Raw genomic sequence first — 21,053 nt, forward strand, 5'->3', positions numbered from 1 at the left:
GAAACAATTAAGAGAATAATTCGTCGAATTGGGAAGTCTTTAAATCAGTTTTCTGAGTAACATGTGATGACAGTGCTGGTTTTTATGATCGTGATGATCATGACGGTGATTGTGATCCTAATGATGTGGCAATGACAAGAATGGTGATGATGATAATTATGTTGAGATAATGATGATGGGATGGTAACAATGATCTTAATAATTGATCATTACAATTATGAAATAACATAGGCGGCGGAAGCAGAGGACGGGGGGCGTGCCCCCCTAAATTTTATTGTTGATAACTTTTTTTGCTTGTCAATTTTGTTTCCTGCGTCCACTCTAAATTCACGTGGACCCTCCCTTGAGATGTTTAATGTTTTTGTTCCCCCTAAAATTTAGGTTGATGACCTTTTTTGTGTGTCAAAAAATTTAGGACCTCCCCTAAATGTTTTTGCTCCCGCCGCCAATGTGAAATAATCCCGAGAATAGCAAACAGTGATCATGGGCGGCGGATCAGAGGATATTTTGCGGTGGACAATTATTGATGCACCCTATGAAAATAGGATATATCCCCTGCTTCGGCCCTCGGTGATGATTAATTAATGTTTTATGATGTTGACGGTGATGATAATGAAGGTGCCGAGAATGATTATGATAATCCTAAAAGTTTGATGATTATATGTCAATGATGATTATTGCGATGGTGATGACATGGCAGTGGGGAGGGGGCATGTATGCAGTTGTTTTTTGTTGAGATTCCATTTAAAAATTAAAGGTAGGTCCTATACTGAACAGTTTCACCGCGTGTTTCTCACCAAGGCGAACTTCTACTTCAAGCTATCAGTAATTACAGAGCTGCAACTCTTCAATTGGTTCGAGATTCCACCCATGAACCTCAAACAGTGAACGAATGAACAATAACCAGGTAACATAATAATAGCAAACAATGTCAATGGACAAATTTTTCTCCTTTGGTTTATTTATCGTATGGTTGCCATTACGTGGGCAAAAATTTGATTACATGGTGACTTCTTAAGAGTTAATTGCCTAAGTTTGGAATTTTTAAGGGGAAGGAAACGCACTGCATGGATTTCCCCCAAGAAATATGATTTTAAAACTTGTATTAGGTTTTTGGTAAGCTACATTTGTCAAAATTTTAAAGAAAAATTGAATTTTAGGATTGAAAGAAGGTTAAAAAGAGGATCTGTTTTCACATTCACAATTAGGCAACTGGTTGATCTATATTATATATATACTTTTTCCACTTGTCCTTCCGAGCTAGCACACCTTTAACATGATGCCGACATGATGATAAGACCTACTCTTATTTACCTAATCATGCTAATAGATATCGATTGACCTAAAGGCTATATATTTTCATAAACCACATCCGGTATAACGTATGCATCCACATTTGCGAAGAATTTGATTTTCAATTTTGTACTCGACCCCCCCCCCCCCCCATAAACAGAAAATTCTGCAATTTCCCCAAAGTTTAACCCTGGCCAGGCAGTATTAGAAAGTAATGAATAGATCAAATGCCAGTAAAAGAATAACAATAAAATAACCAGAGAACCAAATAAACGAAAATCCCTACTCCACAACCTGAGCCTCGAAAAAGAGAGGCTCTGCCAAAGACCAGGCAAATGCAGGACTTGTTCTTGTACTTTGTAGTTGTACCATGCCCATGGAGCTAACAAGTCAAAAGACGGTGGATACAGTCAACAGGATCAACGCGTGTGCAGCCGTCCGGACTTGGAAGATGTGATAAAACAATTCCACGGCACGCACAAAATTTACAATTTGAAGCCAGCCCCAGGATAAGGAGAAATATACCAAATCGCGAACAAATGACCTTTCTCCGTCGACAAGACAACAGTTAGATCTAATTTCATTAGATAGAGCTCGGTGTTGGCTTCAAATTGTAAATTTTGTGCGTGCCGTTTAATTTTCGTTTCACGAGTCTTAATATGGTATCTGCAAATTGCAAAAAGCAAAAATCAGTGCAGTCGAGGCATAAATAGAAAAAATTACGAGGTAATTAATTATGAGCAATAAAGTCATATTTTAGCGTTCAGAAAATTTTGAATACATTCAGACCACCGGGGGGGGGGGTACTCACGAAATAAGGCATATGTGCCGCTGGAATGGGTCGCTTTTTTTTTTAAAGAAATCCCTAAACATGGGGTTTGATTTTACATTTTATGCTGAAAAATCCCTAAACATGGCCCTAATTTTAGATACTGGAATTAAACGTGGGTCCATATTCTCCATTTTTTTTTGGGGGGGGGTCAAATTTTAATAAATCCCTAATAATGGGTGCCTTTTAGCCAAAATGACCCATAATGGTTATTGGTTTTGAACCTTCAGCCGCACACCCCTGTCCAAATCTAAGTACCCCCCCCCCTGATGTAGAGGCAGAGGAAACGTTGAAACGAATAGAAAGGAAGAGAGTAGTTGGAGCCGAAATTGGGCACAACGAATGGTGAAAATAAAGTAAAATGAAATATAATAAAAGCCATTTTGTCAGGATTAAACCATGTTCTATATACGCAACCTTAGAATAATAATAAATATGGAATATACCAATATACGTTGTTATTACCCAACTGTTGGACCAGCTAGATTTGCAACACGGGGGGGGGGGAGCTTTAACCAATTTGTCTAGTTTTTTCAAGTTATGTTTTATTAATAAATTATCACATACCAATCCTTAACATGATAGTGTTCAAAATAAATTAAAGATTAATGATAAATCATAATTATGATAGATTGAAGTGATCAGGATAATCACGTGAGAGAAAAAAAGGAGAGGAGGAAGAGGACATGCATATTTTTCATTTACAAAAAAATCATACTATTACTGTAGTCACTTGCATCGCATGTAGGCCTATATCTTTACTATAATGTGATATATATTTTTTTAAATTTTGAATAGTTGAACTTGAACTTGCTTTTGATACAGTGACGTGAATGTTTTCATAATTTGTTATTTGGCAAACCTCTCCTTCCGCCGCCCCCCCCCCCCCCCCCCCCCCCCCCCGTTCTATTTATGTTTCTTCCATTTGTTTTTTGAATAGACAGATCCTTACCTTACTCTTTCTCCCCTCCATCTCCGAATTCTCAGAGTAATCACTTCCTTTCCGCTGAAATGATAGGGAAGGAGTGCAGCTCCTTTGTCTCCTTACATGGGGAGTTTCCCCATGACAAGGCAAAATGTATTCACATCAGGATGGGAGACCATCCTGATGTGCACGTTTAATGAAGAGCATACTTTCAAAGTAATGACATTTCAGAAACTTTTCAATATTTGCTGAGATTTGATATAAACGAGACGACACCCAAAACTTTTTTTCTAAAATCTTGTACCATTATTTGAGAACTCACATGGTGTCATTAATAAATCATGTTATCGACCTGGTACTCTTCATCAATACAGCAAATAAGATGTTCGATTAATTGATACACGTTCGTAAAAAGTAAAACACACACATTTATTTCATTGATTTATCTTTTTTGTCTTGAAGATAAAATAGGCGTAATTTCTTTTGACCATTCAGGCGTCCAGGGTTAATTCACATTCAAACCGCTACACAAGAGATCTTAGCATAGCTTCTTGAAAAGGATTCTTCCTATTGTTGGATGCTTTGTGATTTTCACACCTTCGTCCATTGTTCTCAAAACGTGCTAGACGGCGTAATTGACGAATATTGATCCCAGTCAGGTTCAACGGGTCGAAGTAGCTAGCTATATAGGGTCATTATTAAACTTCAACAATACACCAACACTTCTATAACACAGTACATGATAGACGCGCAGGCATATTATGGCCAGATTATGGCCCACTCTAGACCCTTGCATGAAATCACCCGAAATCACTCAAATATGAGTTACAAGTATGCAGTGACTATATTTCTTAGTCAAGGTATATAAAATTTACTTCATCTCCTTAATTAGCACCTCAAAACAATTTTGAAACATGTCCTGATCATTCGTTCATTAATCTGAGATGTTTGTGACTTCTCTTTTATTGTATTTCCTTTTCGCAGTTGACGGAATATGAATGCTTCTATATTTCCTAGAGAGTTTATAACGAAAGGTGTATGAAATATATTTTAACTCCTCAACACCTCTCGGCGAAAAGAAAGTAAAATAAAAGAGAAGTCACAAACATCTTAGATTAAGGAACGAATGATCAGGACATGTTTCAAATTTGATTTGAGGCGCAAGGAGTTAAAATATATTTGATATACCTTTCTTAATGAGCTTTTTATTGGTGTGTTGCAAGAAACTTGCGATCAATTGCAAGTCTATTCTTGGTCCCTAAATCAATCACTATTATGTCTTGTAATTAATTGCAAATTAGTAATTGATTGTTAATCTGTGCCTTGAAACACGAAGTTAATACCACGGTCACATTTGATCTACGGCGGCCGTACGGCGAGTCGAAAACAGCCGTTTTATTCATTTTTATTCAAGCCACCTGTGTCATGTATGTATAGCTAGTACCAAAAAAAATGTTAAAACGGCTGTTTTCAACTCGCCGTCGTAGAGTAAATGTGACCAAGGTATTAATCTGGTTTGCTCAGCTAACGTTGTAAAAATCAGTTGTGAAATTGTAACAGAATATTTGCAATTGAATCGCAAATATTTTCTTGCAACACCCACTAAGAAATATATATATGAAACATTATTCCGACAACGGCAAAAGGATATAAAATAGAAGTCATAAACATCTCAGATTAATGAACGAATGATCAGGACATGTTTCAAAATTGTTTTGAGATGCTAAAGAGTTAAAATAATACCTTTCGATATGAACTCTCAAAGAAAGATAAATGAAGCACTATTCCGAGAACGGCAAATAGGAAACAAAATAAAAGAGAATTCACGATTTTAATCACGAACATCTCAGATTAATAAACGAATGACCAGGATATGTTTCAAAATTGCTTTGAGATGCTAAGGAGTTAACATATATTTTATATACTTTTTGTTATGAACTCTCTAAGAAATATAAAAGAAACATTCCGACAACGGCAAAAGGAAATGAAATAGAAGTCACAAACATCTCAGATTTAATTAACGAATGATCAGGACATGTTTCAAAATTGTTTTGAGATGCTAAGGAGTTAAGATACTTGATTTACCTTTTGTTACTCTCTATAGAAATAGAAAACATTATTCTGACAACGGCGAAAAGGATATGAAAAGAGAAGTTACCGTGATGTTCCCCCTCCTTTTGTGTTTAAATATCACGCAATGAGCTAATAATGCCAGAGCACAATTATTATAAACAAATCCTGTTGGTGTTACCATGATATGACCTGGAAATTTTGCTCTTCGAAATTTCAGAGCATCTATGTCATCCGCGGGTAGGATTACTTCTCCCTTACTGCATAGCATACTTGTCTTCTACTCTGTTTTTAATGCTGCTGAATCTTTTTTCTATCAAATCTGATTATACCAAAGTAGGCATTTGTTATTTTTTTTATAATGCAATTTAACATCCACGCTTCGAGCGGGAAGAAAAATTATTTAAAATTTGCGCGCTCTGCAAGACTGCAAGTGTTATATACTTCGCGTGCAATCATCGCCCCCCCCCCCAATAAATCCCGGCTACGATAGTACTACACTATCAAATGGATCTTGAAGACTTGACAGAAACAGGGGCCGCGGATGCAGCTTCCGCCAATAAGGGGGGGGGGGGGTATTTTCATCCATTTCCCTGAACTGCTGAACTGCAGGTAAAAGCTGATTTTTTTGTGGTTCCTTTGAACAGTTCAAGATGTAGCCGTGATAGTTACTTTAATTGCTTTATTCTTACATGTTACAAGTTCATGGTTGATACTATGCCGCCATGTCGAACGTCTGCTTCAAAATTATTAACTTATGCAAATTTCAAAATTCCTTTGCCCGAAAGCCTGGGGTCCTTTGCCCCATCTTCCCCTAACCTTACCTTTCTTGTGTGTAAGAATAAAGCTTAGTAACTGTCAGAGAGCTCAAAGAAATTAACTAACAAATTATATCACACAAATAAGAGTGAGCTAAAATATTGGGGGAAATAACATGTCGTTTGCCCTGGAAATTAAACATTGTAATGAGCAATGTTTGTGCCGAAGATGATTGTGTATCACGGTTTGTATCTCGGTTTGTATCTCAGCAAAAAAAATATATAGCGCAAAGCGTTAGCTGAAGTTATATATACTGGTCTGCTTACAGTGACTCATGAAGATGACATAGTTCAGCTCGAGCTGAAAATGATAGATCTGATCTGATACATTGAAATCTTTTCCAATAAGTTATACGAGCGCAAAGCGGGAGCTGATTTTTTTTCATCCTGATCTGGGGACAAATTAAAGGACTATCTTTATGCATATCGCTATTTAATTGTGTCATTCTCTTGTGGTTTCTCAAGTCGTATTACTTTCTGTGTATTTATATGCGTGTCTCCCCCTCGCTTTGCCAATCTCTCTTACAACATCACATAACATCACAACACAGAGGTACAACACCCGCGTATTATCTTGTATCCACTAGCACTGGCGGATCCCGGGGAGGGGGCACAGACAACCCTTGCCCCCCCCCCCCCACTTTCGAGAAGCACAATTAAAATTTGTAATGTAAATTTGCCGTGAAAACAAAAATGCTTTTTTTGAAAGTGAACATTTAATTTTTTTTTTATTTCTGCTTCAGCTTGTCAAAATTTTTCTTAGACGAAATGTCATAATTTTGGGTTGAAAACCTTTTTTTATCATGTTATTTTTATTTATTTTTGCTCTTGGACAAAATGTCTTTTAGGTTGAAAACAAACTACACGCATTTAAAGAAAGTGAAACACGATAAGACAAATGAGAATTCTTAAAAAGTGACACTAGTTAAAACGAGTATATTAATGAATCATGGGGAAAACAACTGAACTCCAAATCAGAACGGATCGAGCATTCTCATGATGGCACGAGACGACGAGTGTTCTGGCATCTCCGAGGTCTGGTCAAACCAAGTCACCTCCTCCGAGACTTCTTCAGTTTGTTGACTTGTCAACTAGCGCACCGTTAATCAACCCAAATCGACACCCTTGGATTTCCTGGATTTCGATCTCCAAGGGGGTGGTAAATTTCAAAATATTTACACGAGGTTTTAGTAAAACATCGGCGCGCCGATTCATCTTATTATGACAATCTTCATGATTATTGCGCTATTATCGCGTTCGTTATCGCAATAATAATGCGACGTAAGTCTACGAGGTACTTTTTTTTTTGTTTTTGTTTGATATCCTTCCGCGCTGGCAATAACGCGCGTGAACGTTAATGAAAAAATAAACGCAGTGCGGGCCGGTGCGGCGTTACGTGCGTTAAGGGTGTCAACTTTATTTTGGGCGCTACTGTAAGATAAGATGCAATAAGATGTAATGTGATGAAATGCAATGCAATGTAATAAGGTAAGATAAGAAGAGAGATGATAAGATGCAATAAGATGCAAAGATGAAACAGAGAAGATGAGATAAAATAAGATAAGATGAGATAAGATAAGCTAAGATAAAATGAAGTAAGACAAAATAAGATGAGATAAGATAAGCTAAGATAAGTTGAACTAAGACAAAATAAGATGAGATAAACAGAGATAAGATAAGATGGGATGTTAAAACCTTAAAACACGACATTCAAATCTTTATATTAATGTTTAAAATCCATTTATTTTTATGGTGAAATGTTTACTATACCTCAAGATTATAGCAAGCCATTTTGAACTCCATGAACTGTATTGGTAACTTGGCCATCGCTGTGAAGTTATCCATGAGCCTAATGGCCACCTCCAGAGGGCCAGTCATGTTCTGTAAGCTGATGCATATCGTCTCGACACTCTCGGCCACAAAGACTTTGGGAGCTATAATCAGGTACCCAGTGTCAAAACTAAAAGAATATGAAAAAAAAGAAAAAAATATAATTTACAGACACTATTATGATTATCAAATTATATAAAAGATTTCTAGTCCATTTTTTAAAATCACTTACAGCTCGATGTTCTGCAGGTTCTCTATTCCAAAATACTGTTTAAAAAAATGAAGGTTAAAAGGTTGGTTTGCTATTCCAAAAATGTATTATGGTTTGTTTTTCTTTGTTAATAAAAAGCATTCATAAGGATTGTTATCTGAAGAAGAATTAATCAAAAACGTAATACGGTATGCTACTCAAAAAGTTCAAAATTTTGTTTTGTATAGTTTCTTTAATCATTTTTGTACTAGCCACAGCATGTTTTCCTCCAGCGAGAAATTTATCCACATTGTGCTGCACTTGACCCAGGTGAGGTAAATGGGTACCTGTCAGCATCAATTCTTTGAATGCACGGAGTGCTGATATTGCAGGCAAGATTACATGTACAGCAAGCATAATGAAAATTGCATTTTGTAACGTCAGGCAAAAAGCGCTAATAAATCTAGCTTTATCGGTAGTAATATTATCATCATATCAACCAATATCAATGAACTTGATTTCATTTTCAGACTATCAAACCTTAACAATAAAAGTAACATTCTAAAATAAAAGCCCCCATTTTTTTGTTCTGATTTTAAAGGAACCTTCATACAATGGAACTTTTGAAATAATGCCACAAATTTTCGGAATGTTTTTATTCATTTATAGCACTAAAGCAACATCTTATTTTTTCAATTTGCATATTTCGCAACAATTTGCATATACTAGTATTCTTAATTCATCTAGCAGAAGGCCCCTAATACACATGCAAAAAAACTTTCAAAGCCAGCCCAGATGCTGTCTTAAGTTAACACTTGCAAGTTAATATACATTTGACTTCCATGTACATATATCAACCAACTGTGATTTGCTAACAGAAAAGTTTTGACAACACAGCAGTGAAAATCATTTGGTGAAAGAAAATGTGGATACCAGTACCTAGGAGACAAACATTACATATATTTACTGGTAACATCTGCAATCATCTTGATACTAGAACAAAAGTTCACAAGTACCTGAAGCTCAAAAAACAAGGACAAGGGGAATCTACCAGTGATTCAACCAACACACCACAGAAATCTGCTTGACTTTGTCAAAATTTGACCCACAAGCAAGGTGTAAATAATGCATTCTGATCTGAAAAGATACCAACTTTATAGGAAAGGGTGATTTAAGCAGTATCTATTCTAGTTTAGAAAGCTTGATCCTGTATTACGAGTACTTTTTCACATGAAACCCCACAATTCTCTACACCTATTTTTTTTCTCTTGATTCATCGTTGGTTTATTACATAACTGAATGAATCATCCCTTCTTTCTTAAATTTGTGATTTTTAGATAGGATTTTCAGGTTCCCCTACCCTTTTCTTTACAAACCAAACTTTAGCCACAAAGCCACAAGTGTTCCAAGTTGGGACTCTTTATCTGTATCTCCTCCCTTCAGTCTCTTCTGTTCAAAAATCTTCAAGAGAACAGTACTGAGCTAAAAAAAAATGCAAGTGCATTGTACAATGATGTTGACAGTCTGGTGTTTGATTTCAATGTATGTGTAGAAATTAAAAAAAAAAGTTTTGGAACAGATAGGCGTAGTATATGCCCTAATTATGAGTTGGAAGGAAGAATATTTCAGTTATTTCCATCATATTATCAAATAGAACTGTGATAAATAAATATTCAATAAATTCATCATTAAATCATTAATAGCAAATTCCTTTTTAAACTTGGAACTTTACATTCTCAGTTGAACATATATCATGGGTAATCAGTTTAAATATGTACACAGCCGTCTCATTTAACTATAAAGCATTTGATTTAGCAACATTGGAATGTGAACTGTGTGAAAAATAAGCAGATATGGGCAAAGTTAACAATTTAAGTTTGTTGCATATAAAAATCAATCAAGTCATATGTCCAACTAAGTATAAAAATACAGAATTTAGAGCAGACATTCTTTGACAGAACTGACATAGTCACAAAAATATCTCATAACATATATGTAGCTTTTGGGGTTTTCAGTTTTAAACAATTGTCTTTCAATAATCAATTCTGATTTGTAAAAATGCCTAATGATTACAAGTAAGAATAAAGGCTCGAGAGTTGTTTTTAAAAATGGAAATTGGTAAAGAAAACGAAATGAAACAGTAATTCTGGCCCAGAAATTAAAGATTTGGTCAATTTTTAGAAGTTGCAAGTTGCTCTTGCCACTGCAGATCTGAGAGGCCTACATACCACACATATATTCCTTTTTAACATGCACAGACAGCCATTTTCTGAAAGTATACCAATTGTAAAATAACCCATATAGACTAGCTTTGTATTTGATAAGAGGGCATTCCTTGTATTATATCTATAAAAGCAAAAGCTTTAAAAATATCTGTAGATATCATAACTTTCTTAGTCAGTCCTGACTTTGATTTTCAATGAGTTATGGCTCGTCTATAATGCAATAAATATGTAATTTGATAATCAAAACTCCAGGGAAAAAGAATATAGGATGACTCATACAGGAATCTCAGTCATAAAACCTAGCTTGTGAATATTTGAGGGGTTAATGCATACAGCTGGCTCCAAGTTTCGGACTTCTGGGGGGTAACAAAGAGATCAGCTCTTCAAAACATTTTTCAGGTGAACATACTATATATCTCTATTCTCTATGACAGCAACTGAGTTCAAACTCACAAGCAGTGTTGTTCTCCTCATGGACAAACTTTGACCTTCAGAATAAAGTGGCCTTAAGGGATAGTCTGGGCTGAAAATATTTATATCTTAATACTAAGAGTAGAATTCATTGAGCAAAATGCCGAATATTTCATCAAAATCGGATATCAAATAATAAAGTTAATAAAGTTTCACAATATTTTGTGAAAACAGTTGTCATGAATATTCATTAGGTGGGCTGATGATGTCACAGCTCCACTTTCCGTTTTCTTGTTATTACATAAAATCATATTTTTTCATTATTTCGTAGTTGTGTGAATAATATGTCTCCCTTACAATGATATAATACCCCTTTCATAAACCCCATTAAAATGAATTAGGCGGCTAATAGCAGCATAATTTGGTCGTAAAATTGGAGGAGGACAAGAGTTATCCGCATTACTCTGATGCTGCTATTTTCCGCATAATAGCAGCATCGGGACAAGATTTTGAGTTTATGAATGCATTTCCAAATTATGCGGATAATTGCCATGGTGCGGTCACAAGGTCACCCTTTTCCAACACAACCGCATCGGAGGGGGCGTGTCCAGTTGTCATGGCGATTATCCGCCTTTTTCAGGACGGGCGCTCGTAAAAATAATGCGGCTTATTTTCGGAGTTTATGAATGCAATTTTTATTGAATTATCCGCATTACTCTTAGGCGGCTAATTGGAGGATAGGTTTATGAAAAGGGTATAAGTTGCAGCAATAGGCTTAATATAAATGTACTAAATCAGATGTCAATCCAATTTTTCTAGTTCTTGGAGGAAAAAAATTGAATAAACCTAATTTCATATAATAAAATACAAAAGAAAAAGTGGAGATGTGATACCATCAGCCCACCTAATTAAATATTCATGACGAATGTTTTCGCAAATTATTGCTAAACTTTAAACTTCAATAACTTTATTATTTGTTATCCGATTTTGATGAAATTTTCGGCATTTTGCTCAGTGAATTCCACTCTACTTATTAAGCTAAAAATACTCTCAGCCCGGACCATCCCTTTAGTCTTGAAATTCTTTGCCTTGTCTATGTCCTTAGCCTCAGGGCTAGGTCCCAAGACTGTTGTTACTATGAGGATAATCCTAAACTATTTCTTCATTTGACTTGTAAAAAATAGTTTTGACAATTACTGAATTAATCATTTTATGCAATTTTTATTGCCAGGTCCGAGCTCACTCTGCATAATTCTGATCCAGACTGTTGAAGGATGAAATCATAAAAGAGATATAATATAGACCTGCGTGTAGGCTACAGGTTCTAATTACCATCTTGAAACAGATATAGCCAACTGGCCAATCATTTGAGAGTAGACCCAATGTTAAATATTACAGATATCACAGGTCCAATAACTTCTAAAACATCTCAGCTTGGCAACCAGTACTGCTCTACACCTATAGAACTACATGTTAATGAAATGCATGAATAAAGTCAAAACAGAGCTAAAAACCCCACATGCTTTCAAGAAATTTGAGAATTATTTCTTCTTCTCACAGATTTTCTTTGGATGAGTCATCCATCTACCTATATCAGGAAGCAGATGACACAGGGATCTGAACGACACCACCTGACAGAAATTAGACATTCAGGCCGGCCCATTCATCTATTTCTGGACACAAAATGTGTTGCCATCTGACGGGTCAGACCAAATGCAAAACTGAGAATACAATCACCTTTGTCTTAGACACCATTCTCATAAATACTTTCTAAAACTAGTTTTAACTTGATTCGGGGAACTATAAAAAATACTAATAATAGCGGTATTTATAAAGCGCCTTTTGCCTGAGGATACAAAGCGCTGCTATTATTACCCCAGCTTTAGCTCGGGCTACCATCACCGGCGCTCAGTGCATGCAAGGAATTAATCCTGCCGGGTACCCATTCATCTCACCTGGGTCGAGTGCAGCACATTGCGGATAAATTTCTTGCTGAAGGAAAACACGTCATGGTTAGGATTCGAACACATGACCCTCTGTTTGAAAGGCGAGAGTCAGAACCACTAGACCACAACGCAACCGCAGTATGGAACTAGTATGGAAGATCACTTTGCTAGCGCGTTCCCATTTGATCGGCCGAAAGTGGTTTGCAAACCACTTCACGTAAAGTGGTCTTGTGGCTATGGGAACGCTCTCAGTGGGGGGGGTCATATTTTTCGCATGAAATTTGTAACTGCAGTGTAGGCATTCTACACACAGTGTGTGGAGTAGCGCATTGAAACTGTCCGAAGATCGCTTCCAAAAGAATGGTTGTGTCCTCGCTAAAACCAGTTTAACAATGCAAAGCGATCATGAAGGCTACATTGCAAAGTGGTTTTTAAAACTGGTTTGGAAGATTGCTTCCAAGACCACTTTGCTCTTTCTCATTACATGTAAACTAGCTTCCACTATTAGTTTCCAGTAAATTAGTTTGAGGATGGTAAATGAGAATGAGGTCTTACAAAACTAAAAGCATATATTCAGACCGACTCAATCACCAGAATACCAGTTAAATTATAACAACTTGTTCGGGCCTGAAAATACGCAATAATTATTGCCACATTTATACATACCCAAAGTGGACCTTTTCGAGAAAAGTTCTTAGAAGTTACAATCATGTGCAGAATAGTCTGATTAGCAGGCAAGTTGCCTGCCCCCAATTACTTGCTCGGTTCAGAAAGTTATTGTAATTTGATTTCACCCTTTCAAACTATCCAAGACCTTGGAAAAAATCCCTTCAAAAGTTCTCGTAATTCCAGATAGTACCTACATGTATAAAGCAGGTATTTTTTCAGGGATATTATATGAGTATTTTGCTTTCACATTGGCAAAAATATTATTTTCTGGATCATAGATTTCGCAATCAGAGAATATACCCTGTAATCGTGAACTTCAAGGTGGTCTGAAATCTGAATACACCTCAAGAGAAGTGATTGATTCATTCAATCAATCTTACAATGTGAATAATCCAAAATGTATACAGTAGTTCAGGGATAAAATTTTAGATCTTTAATTGCAATTTGAAATTTGAGATACATCTGATCACAACTCTTTGTACTTCAATGGAGCATTCTCCAATCGTTAACGAACTTTACTCTGATCACCCAGTGTGAATGCAAATATATTCTCAAAAAAAATACCTGCTACATTGTTATTAGGCTTAATAATGTTGAAAACTATGATAACTTTCACAAGGACTTTTGCAAGGTCAATGTGAAAACAAAATACGAGAACATTCCCATCCTAGAAAATATCTTGGCCATATCCAAGGCTCCACAGTCCACACTAACTTGTTTTCTTGGTGGCCTGAATGTTCCACTAAAATAATAAGAATTTTGGTGGCCCTCTCATTTTTGGTTGCCCCAGGCCACAGGGCCACTGCTAATGTCGAGCCCTTCCATATGGGTGTTGTATAGGGTGCTCAGGTCGCAACCTCCTTGAGCTTGAAGTTTTTAATCATGCTCATCAGCTACCGTGACCATAGTGGGAAAATTATGTGGGGACTCTGGTGCGAGATGCCTTTGAAAATCAAACAGAACCCTAGAAAATCCCCATTCATTGTAATGTTAAAGCTAATCTAATTCCCGCAGATTTAGGCAGTAGGTTGTATGCATGCCACAACTTTGAGAACTATTTGCTTTAATGCTGCCCCACTTTGCACCAATGTAGTCAGTAACCAAAGTGGGTTAAGGAAATTATATGTCTTCTGTAAAGCAGATATTGGGAATCCATCCTTTAGAGGTCGAAAACAATCTGAGAAAGGACAGTGACCTATGGCTGGATTTGGAGCCTGCTGGGTGGCACCTGATGAGTAAAGATATCTTCTGATCTCGCAGGTGAACTTGCCCTGTGAACAGTCAACTTTACAAGGCCACAACTGTTATGACATATGCCACTTGCTAATGAGTATTGCTCAGTCGTCTGATTGAGAGGCACCTACATACTCATACAATCATTTGCTATTACTTGTTTCTTATTAGCCTTACTAACAATTTAAGAATTGTTCTAAAGGGGAAGTTAACTCTGAAGAAAAGTTTGTTTCAAAAAAAGGAGAAAAAATAATAAAAAATATTGGTGAAGGTTTGAGGAAAATCAATTTAAGATTACGAAAGTTATTAGAATTTCAAGTTTTGGATTTGTGACATCATAAATGAGCAGCTGCCCCATACAGTATGTTATGTATTAATTTCAATTTTAAATGGTTTGTGATGACTTATTTTTTATTACTTTTTAGGAATGGGTATGATATGATCTGTCTATTGATATTCATACAGTAAAAACATTTTAAGTTTTCTAAGAAAATTACATTTCATTGATTTTTATCACACGATATGTAGGAAAGTAACTCGCATATATGATGTCATAAATCAAATAATTCAATTTCTAATAACTTTTCTTTTTTGATGGCTTTAGAAACTCTGAAACCTTTGGCAATATTTTTTTATCTTTTCTATTTTTTATGAACTTTTTGACAGAGTGAACTTCCCCTTTAAGAAGTAAAAGGGACAGACTTGACAAGCATTCATGCTATTTTCTGGTGTCTATAAAGCCCTTGCTTTTCTACATATTTGTAGCTTTTTGCCTATTCGTAAGTTATAAGCTTGTAAAATAATTTGTTTGAATTTTTTTCATATTCACATAAAAAAGGTCATTACAGATATACCACAATTCATGCAATCATATACATATTGATACAAATAAAATACATCTAAATACTCACAACAATGCCTTTTAATCAAAAAGAAAAAAAGGGTAAAACATGAATTTATCAGTTGAAAATGAAAAGGGAAATTGAAATAAGGCCGTGTGACCCTGTCAAATAAAATAATTACTGCATTGGATAACAAATTCAATTAGTCATCTTCAAAGGTTGACATCCACTTGGTCTAGTTTAGGTATACTTTTTAGATGGTCTTATACCACATGTCATGGGCTAGACCCAATTGATCTACAATTGATTTGGTTTTATCAGGGAAAACAATTCCCAATTCTAATAGAGGTTAGGTCTACAAATCACTTGGTCACATACCGATTTTATTATCTTGATGAAAACGAAGCGTTACCTTTTATCTCCTATAATTAGCAGGTAGAAATCTTTAATCATATGTTTACATGTACATGCAGTTTGAATCAAATGATTTTTATTTAATAAAAAATTAAAGCTTAGTTCAGACCACACTGATAAGGAACAATATCTGAGATTTTACAAAATTTCATGTTACTACGTTTTGAAAGTAGACATGACAACAAAAGTCTTTTCACACAGCTACTATGCAGTAGGAATTATATGGAAAAATAAAAGAATTAAAGCTTTCTTCAGACCATATTGATAAGTACATGTAAACAACAACAATTGAGATTTTACAAATTTCAAGTTAGCTTTTGAAAAAAAGACATCAATAAAAGTCTTTCAACAAAGCTCGTAGGAAAAAATTATTGACATGAATTCCCACCCCCCCTTCCACCCCTGTAGCAGAAACAAAAATAAGAATGTAAAAAGTTAACATAGAGGTACATGTATGCACTGGCTTATTTCAGTTCCTACTTTACAGGGGATAAAATCAATTTTGTGAAAGTAATATGTCATACACTCGTCACGCGGCAACAACAAAATATGATTGCAATAGTGGATTAACACAAGAGAAAGAATCTTCACACATTTCAGAACATTTTTCAAAACAGATGACAATGTAGACCGGAAAAACAAGTTGGCATGAAACCAATGTATTTAAACCCAGAAGAAAAAGATATGCTGTTTTCTGTATTTGTCAAATTCAAGTTTAAAGTGAGAGAAACATGAGGTCAAAAGTCTCACTTCCCTGGGGTAGTATTTTTATTGTGCGATGATCCCCTAATTCACCTTATTTGCGTTAGTAGCTCATGCCTCTCTCAGCGGGGCTGTCAAACTGTACCAAGATATATCTGAATATTTACAAAATACATCCTATCAATAGACTCCCTATTTGAAGTAAATTTGTCTGTTGGGGAAAAAAGGGAAATGATCAATTATGGACTCGTAACTTTTGTAACATTGACAAATTACACGTTTTCTTTTACAAATCACAATAACCATTAATTGTAAATCAAAAAGTTAATGATAAATTCAATTCGCTAAATGTCATGATGTATACAATTCCTTAACAATATAAATGCACTGATTAAATACAGAAAGCACTTTTAGGTATAGGCCTAAAACTGCCTGCATGTGAAGTATCTAATCAATGTGACAAGATAAGGCCTACTGAATATGATGGGGGTTTTTTTTACAAGGAATACAACCATTGTATGTACAAGGAAGGCCACTTTTTTTCATTGAATACAGTAATGAATAAAATAAGTGTTCGATTTTCTCAAAAATTGATGTTTCTTCAATTATTTGTGAAAACCATTGAATTATCAATGAATCAAAAGTGTGGATTTTATTCTAAATACATTTTTACCAAATAATACAAAAAAATTTAGCTTTGGCTAATGGTAGTAAAAATGCAACAAAGATCTGAAAAGACTCACTTCGCGTCTCGTATGCATCTCTTTTTCATAATTAGAATCACAGCCAAACATAAGGTTCTGGAATTGAGAACAACAATGAAGTTTGTGTACCCTTGACCAGACGATCTTTCAATGAATCTGGTTCCGAAACGGGGATCTAACAACGTCATGACAACGCATCTGCCATGTTGCCGTCTCTATTTAGCTAATGGCTGTTAGAAATTAGATTACGGACAATCTTGAAATTGTGGGTTGGAGGTTAAGTCCTATTACATACTAAGTACAGAGACGCAGCATGGGACTCTGACAAAAATGCCTTGGAGGAAGAAACAAGGATGCCCTTTCTTATGATGTCATTCTGGCTTTAACATCAAAGTCCCTAAATATGTGGGCCGCAAGTTACAACATGTAAGGGATCTATTCAATAGCTTTTCCGTATGTTGTCATCACTGATTTTTATTTCTTTTGTGTTCATGTCTTCACGTATCCTGAGAGGGAACCTTGCATTAAAGACGTATGTGACAGTAAATCGGTGGTATTATTATACGACCGTCATAATTTCTATCTAATTTATCTGTATGTAATTTTAATCCTGAAAACAAATTCCAATCCCTTTTGGCACAAAGGGTAAGCTATACTACTCATAATGCTCAAGAACGTACATAGAAGAAAATTAATATTTTGAGTTGTGAGAATGTCAGGCAGGTGCAGTCTCACAGGTGGGGGGGCAATTGCCCCCTCTATGCTTTTGTCAAGTAGAGCAAAAGGAAGGAAAGAGGAAAAGAGAGAGAAACGCAGAGAAAGTAGAGAACATAAAGAGGTTTGGGCTATATAACACATGTAACATAAGAAAGTAGTTATTTTTCACAAAATATGTTGATGTCCCGTTTTAGGTCACCCCCCCATCAAAATATATTGTGGTGAAGGTTGTGGCATTTTTCAATTTGAATCAAGTGGGAATAATGAGAGAAAACAAAACTAATAGGATAAGAGCCAGAGAATAAAATCAAAAAGTTATCTCTGACTAGACTCTGAGTATCATACCATTCAAAGAATACTATTAAATACCAAAATACATACATCCATGCATTGGAATCAGGCTAAATGGAAATTGAAGATGGAGATTGCCAATTTGATTCCTGCTGAGTATCTGAACACCGGTAGAGAAAAATGTTAAGTCTGGTTCTGCTTTTAAATGCAGGAAACACAATTATTAGTATCTGATTTCAGATATATATTTCACATATACATGTACTGCCAATTTTAGAGAAAAAGAGAAGATGATCCAATGAAGACTTATTTTTCCAACAGGCAAGAGAATAAATCATTTAGAACAACTATTTGGCACTTCTATGACACACATGTGTAGTTGAGAGCTAGTGTAGTTCAAAACCTTAACAATCAATCATTCAATCAACAAGATGATAAAGAGGATCTATAATATTTTAATATGAGCAAGGAGTACATATTTTATGTAGCTCCTTGATATGAGCAACCAAATACCCAAAACTTGATTTCCCTTTCTCATAAATAATCTCTAGAGGAAAATTACTCCGCAATATGGCTCAACCCTATCATTGTCGGAGAGTGAAAGTACAGTTTGTCATCTTGGATTTGATTGGTTTAGACATCATTTACTCTTTTTAAACATCTGGAAGCAAGAAGGGGGAGGATTGCTTGACCTCCGTTTGCCCTACACATAACTGTACCTCTGTAACTGTGGCCAAAGACTGTATCATGGAGGAGTTAAAGGGATAGTTCACCCTGATAAGTTGGGTTTAAAGGCAGAAAATTTAAAAAGCAAAATATTGGTGAAAGTTATAAATTCTTAAATTTCTCTTATATTCTAAAATCAAAAAAGAAGCAATTTCCTAACCAAATTGAAAGTGAATTTATTTTTGAGGTGAATATATTTTCAGAAATATCATTTCAGAGTACCCCTTGGCCTATTTTATATAAAAAATATATTTATTGATCATGAATCATTAAATAATTGGAATTAATGGAATTCATTATTAGGCCAGTAGGAGAAGCTCTCACAAGACGTCAGATTTGACATTTCAAAGTTCACTAAAAATCTTATCAAATCTTCACCAACAGTTAGTTTTTCTGCTCTTATCAAAACCAATTCATTGTCAGGGTGAACTTTCCCTTTGAGACATAAAGATGAATGAAATTCAGAGCTATAGAAAAAAATGGAAAAATATGATAACATTTTAACTGTGTGACCCACCCCCCCCCCTCCCTCCGATCATCATTTAATCAAATTCAATGACTTATTCATTTGATTCATTTCTTTCATGAATAGAGTAGCAGAGGCTCAAGTTAATGAGCCAAACATTTTGTGGGGCTAGACATGGCCTATCACATAAAATTCATAAAAACTTGTGAGCAAGCGAGAATTTTGATATTTTCATTACAAAAAAATCCCGTTTTGTGATAGATTTAAAAACAAATATTCAGAGGATATTTTGCCCTTCTCTTTGTTTTTACTTGGTAATTTTTTGGGAGGAGCAAGAGCCCCTTCAACCCCCCCCCCCCCATATGTACGCTAATGTCATACAGCAGCATAGTCATGATAGTATGCTTACAAAATACAAGATTTGTCGAGGACAAGCCCTGGTAAGTTTGATACATAAAATATGCATGCCTGAACCTAAATTCTTGTGTGATAGTTGAACTATTTTTAGTTTAATAAGTTTGGTACGGGAACATGAAAGTTTAAAAATAAGAAGATATATGAAAAGAAATAATGAACTTAACCCTGGCCCAAAAAATACAGTCTCAAAGAATTCAGCAAAAACGGATTAAAACTCTAATTTCAGTAAATCAGGAACACTAAAAAATGAGCGTGCCGACTGTTCGTCCACAAACCAAACACAAACACAGACAGGCCGAAGGTTACAAAACTTACTCGATAGCCGACGAAGATGACTCATCCTCTACCGGGATGCTGGCGGCTTGGGACTCCAAGAGGAGAAACGCTGGAAGAAGCATCAACGAGCAAATTCCCCAGAATCGCGCCATGGCGATCACGTTTCTCAGCGATAACTCTTCCTTTTAAATTGCAATTTATCACACTTGGTAAGTCTCAAAGAAGAAAATAAGAGTGAATAAGTCAATTTAAAAACATAACGATGCCGCAGTGGGTCTCGTTCCAAAGGTTCACAACTTTCACTTGACGAAATTACTGACTGACTGGCTACTGATAACTTGCACACGTTGTCCGTACCCCTATACCAGCACTGCGTTAGTTTGGTAACGTAATCGACCATGCATGAATAAAGAGAACGATAAGCTCGAATTTGATTGGACCAATTTTCTTCCACCTGTCGCGCAAACTTCTTTTCAGCTCAATGAGGGGGTAATTGGAGTTTAAATATTAGGCCGTGGCACAGCGGAATATCACTCGTATAGTCGTATTCACCCCTTTTTTCTCTTCGTGTTTTCTTTCCTTTTATATCTTTTCCTTCTTTCACTATTATTTTACATTGCCCCTTTAAGGTTGCCATTCTTTGATCAAATATGATAATGATCACTTCGAAAAGAATAATTGGATTAACGATGTAAATTTGAATAGGTGAACATGTATATGAAATTAACAAAGTATTCAATAAACAAATTTGAAAAGGTTTCTACGAAAAAAAAGAGCGAAAGTGGAGGAATAAAATAAAATAAGGAGGGAGGACAAAAAGCATGATGATAATGAAGAACATGATAACTTCCATAAATTCATAACTATTTCATTGGTTGTCCTGCATCTGTAATTCCGTCTACTTTCCGGATTTTATCCCAAGCAACTCTTCATTGGATTCTTTCCAATATTTGTATGATCATGACAATCTGCTCAGATATAGTAGCAGCCGCACTACCAAATAGTATGAAGTGAACAACTATCGACCTACTGATCGACTAATGAAATTGAATTCGTTCT

At 35.6% G+C, this 21,053-nt stretch overlaps 1 protein-coding gene across 21 annotated transcripts in view; it reads right to left on the reverse strand.

The window, feature by feature from the left end:
• The window catches only part of LOC446192 (extracellular matrix protein 18), a 160,745-nt gene extending 140,435 nt beyond the window's left edge, over positions 1-20,310 (reverse strand). For 8 of the 21 annotated variants that reach the window (XM_041608249.1, XM_041608247.1, XM_041608238.1 and 5 more), the window contains exons 1-2: positions 20,034-20,308; positions 7,706-7,895 (exon numbers count right to left, since the gene is read on the reverse strand). In XM_041608249.1, the coding sequence (XP_041464183.1) occupies positions 7,706-7,895; positions 20,034-20,146 (303 nt within the window). In that variant the 5' untranslated portion in view covers positions 20,147-20,308. Of the gene's footprint in view, positions 1-7,705; positions 7,896-20,033 lie in introns of all 21 variants that reach the window. The other 13 variants (XM_041608231.1, XM_041608230.1, XM_041608248.1 and 10 more) reach the window with 4 other exon arrangements.
• Between the last annotated feature and the right edge of the window lie 743 nt (positions 20,311-21,053).

The sequence above is a fragment of the Lytechinus variegatus genome, chromosome 5 (assembly GCF_018143015.1).
Source record: "Lytechinus variegatus isolate NC3 chromosome 5, Lvar_3.0, whole genome shotgun sequence".
Classification (NCBI taxonomy): domain Eukaryota; kingdom Metazoa; phylum Echinodermata; class Echinoidea; order Temnopleuroida; family Toxopneustidae; genus Lytechinus; species Lytechinus variegatus.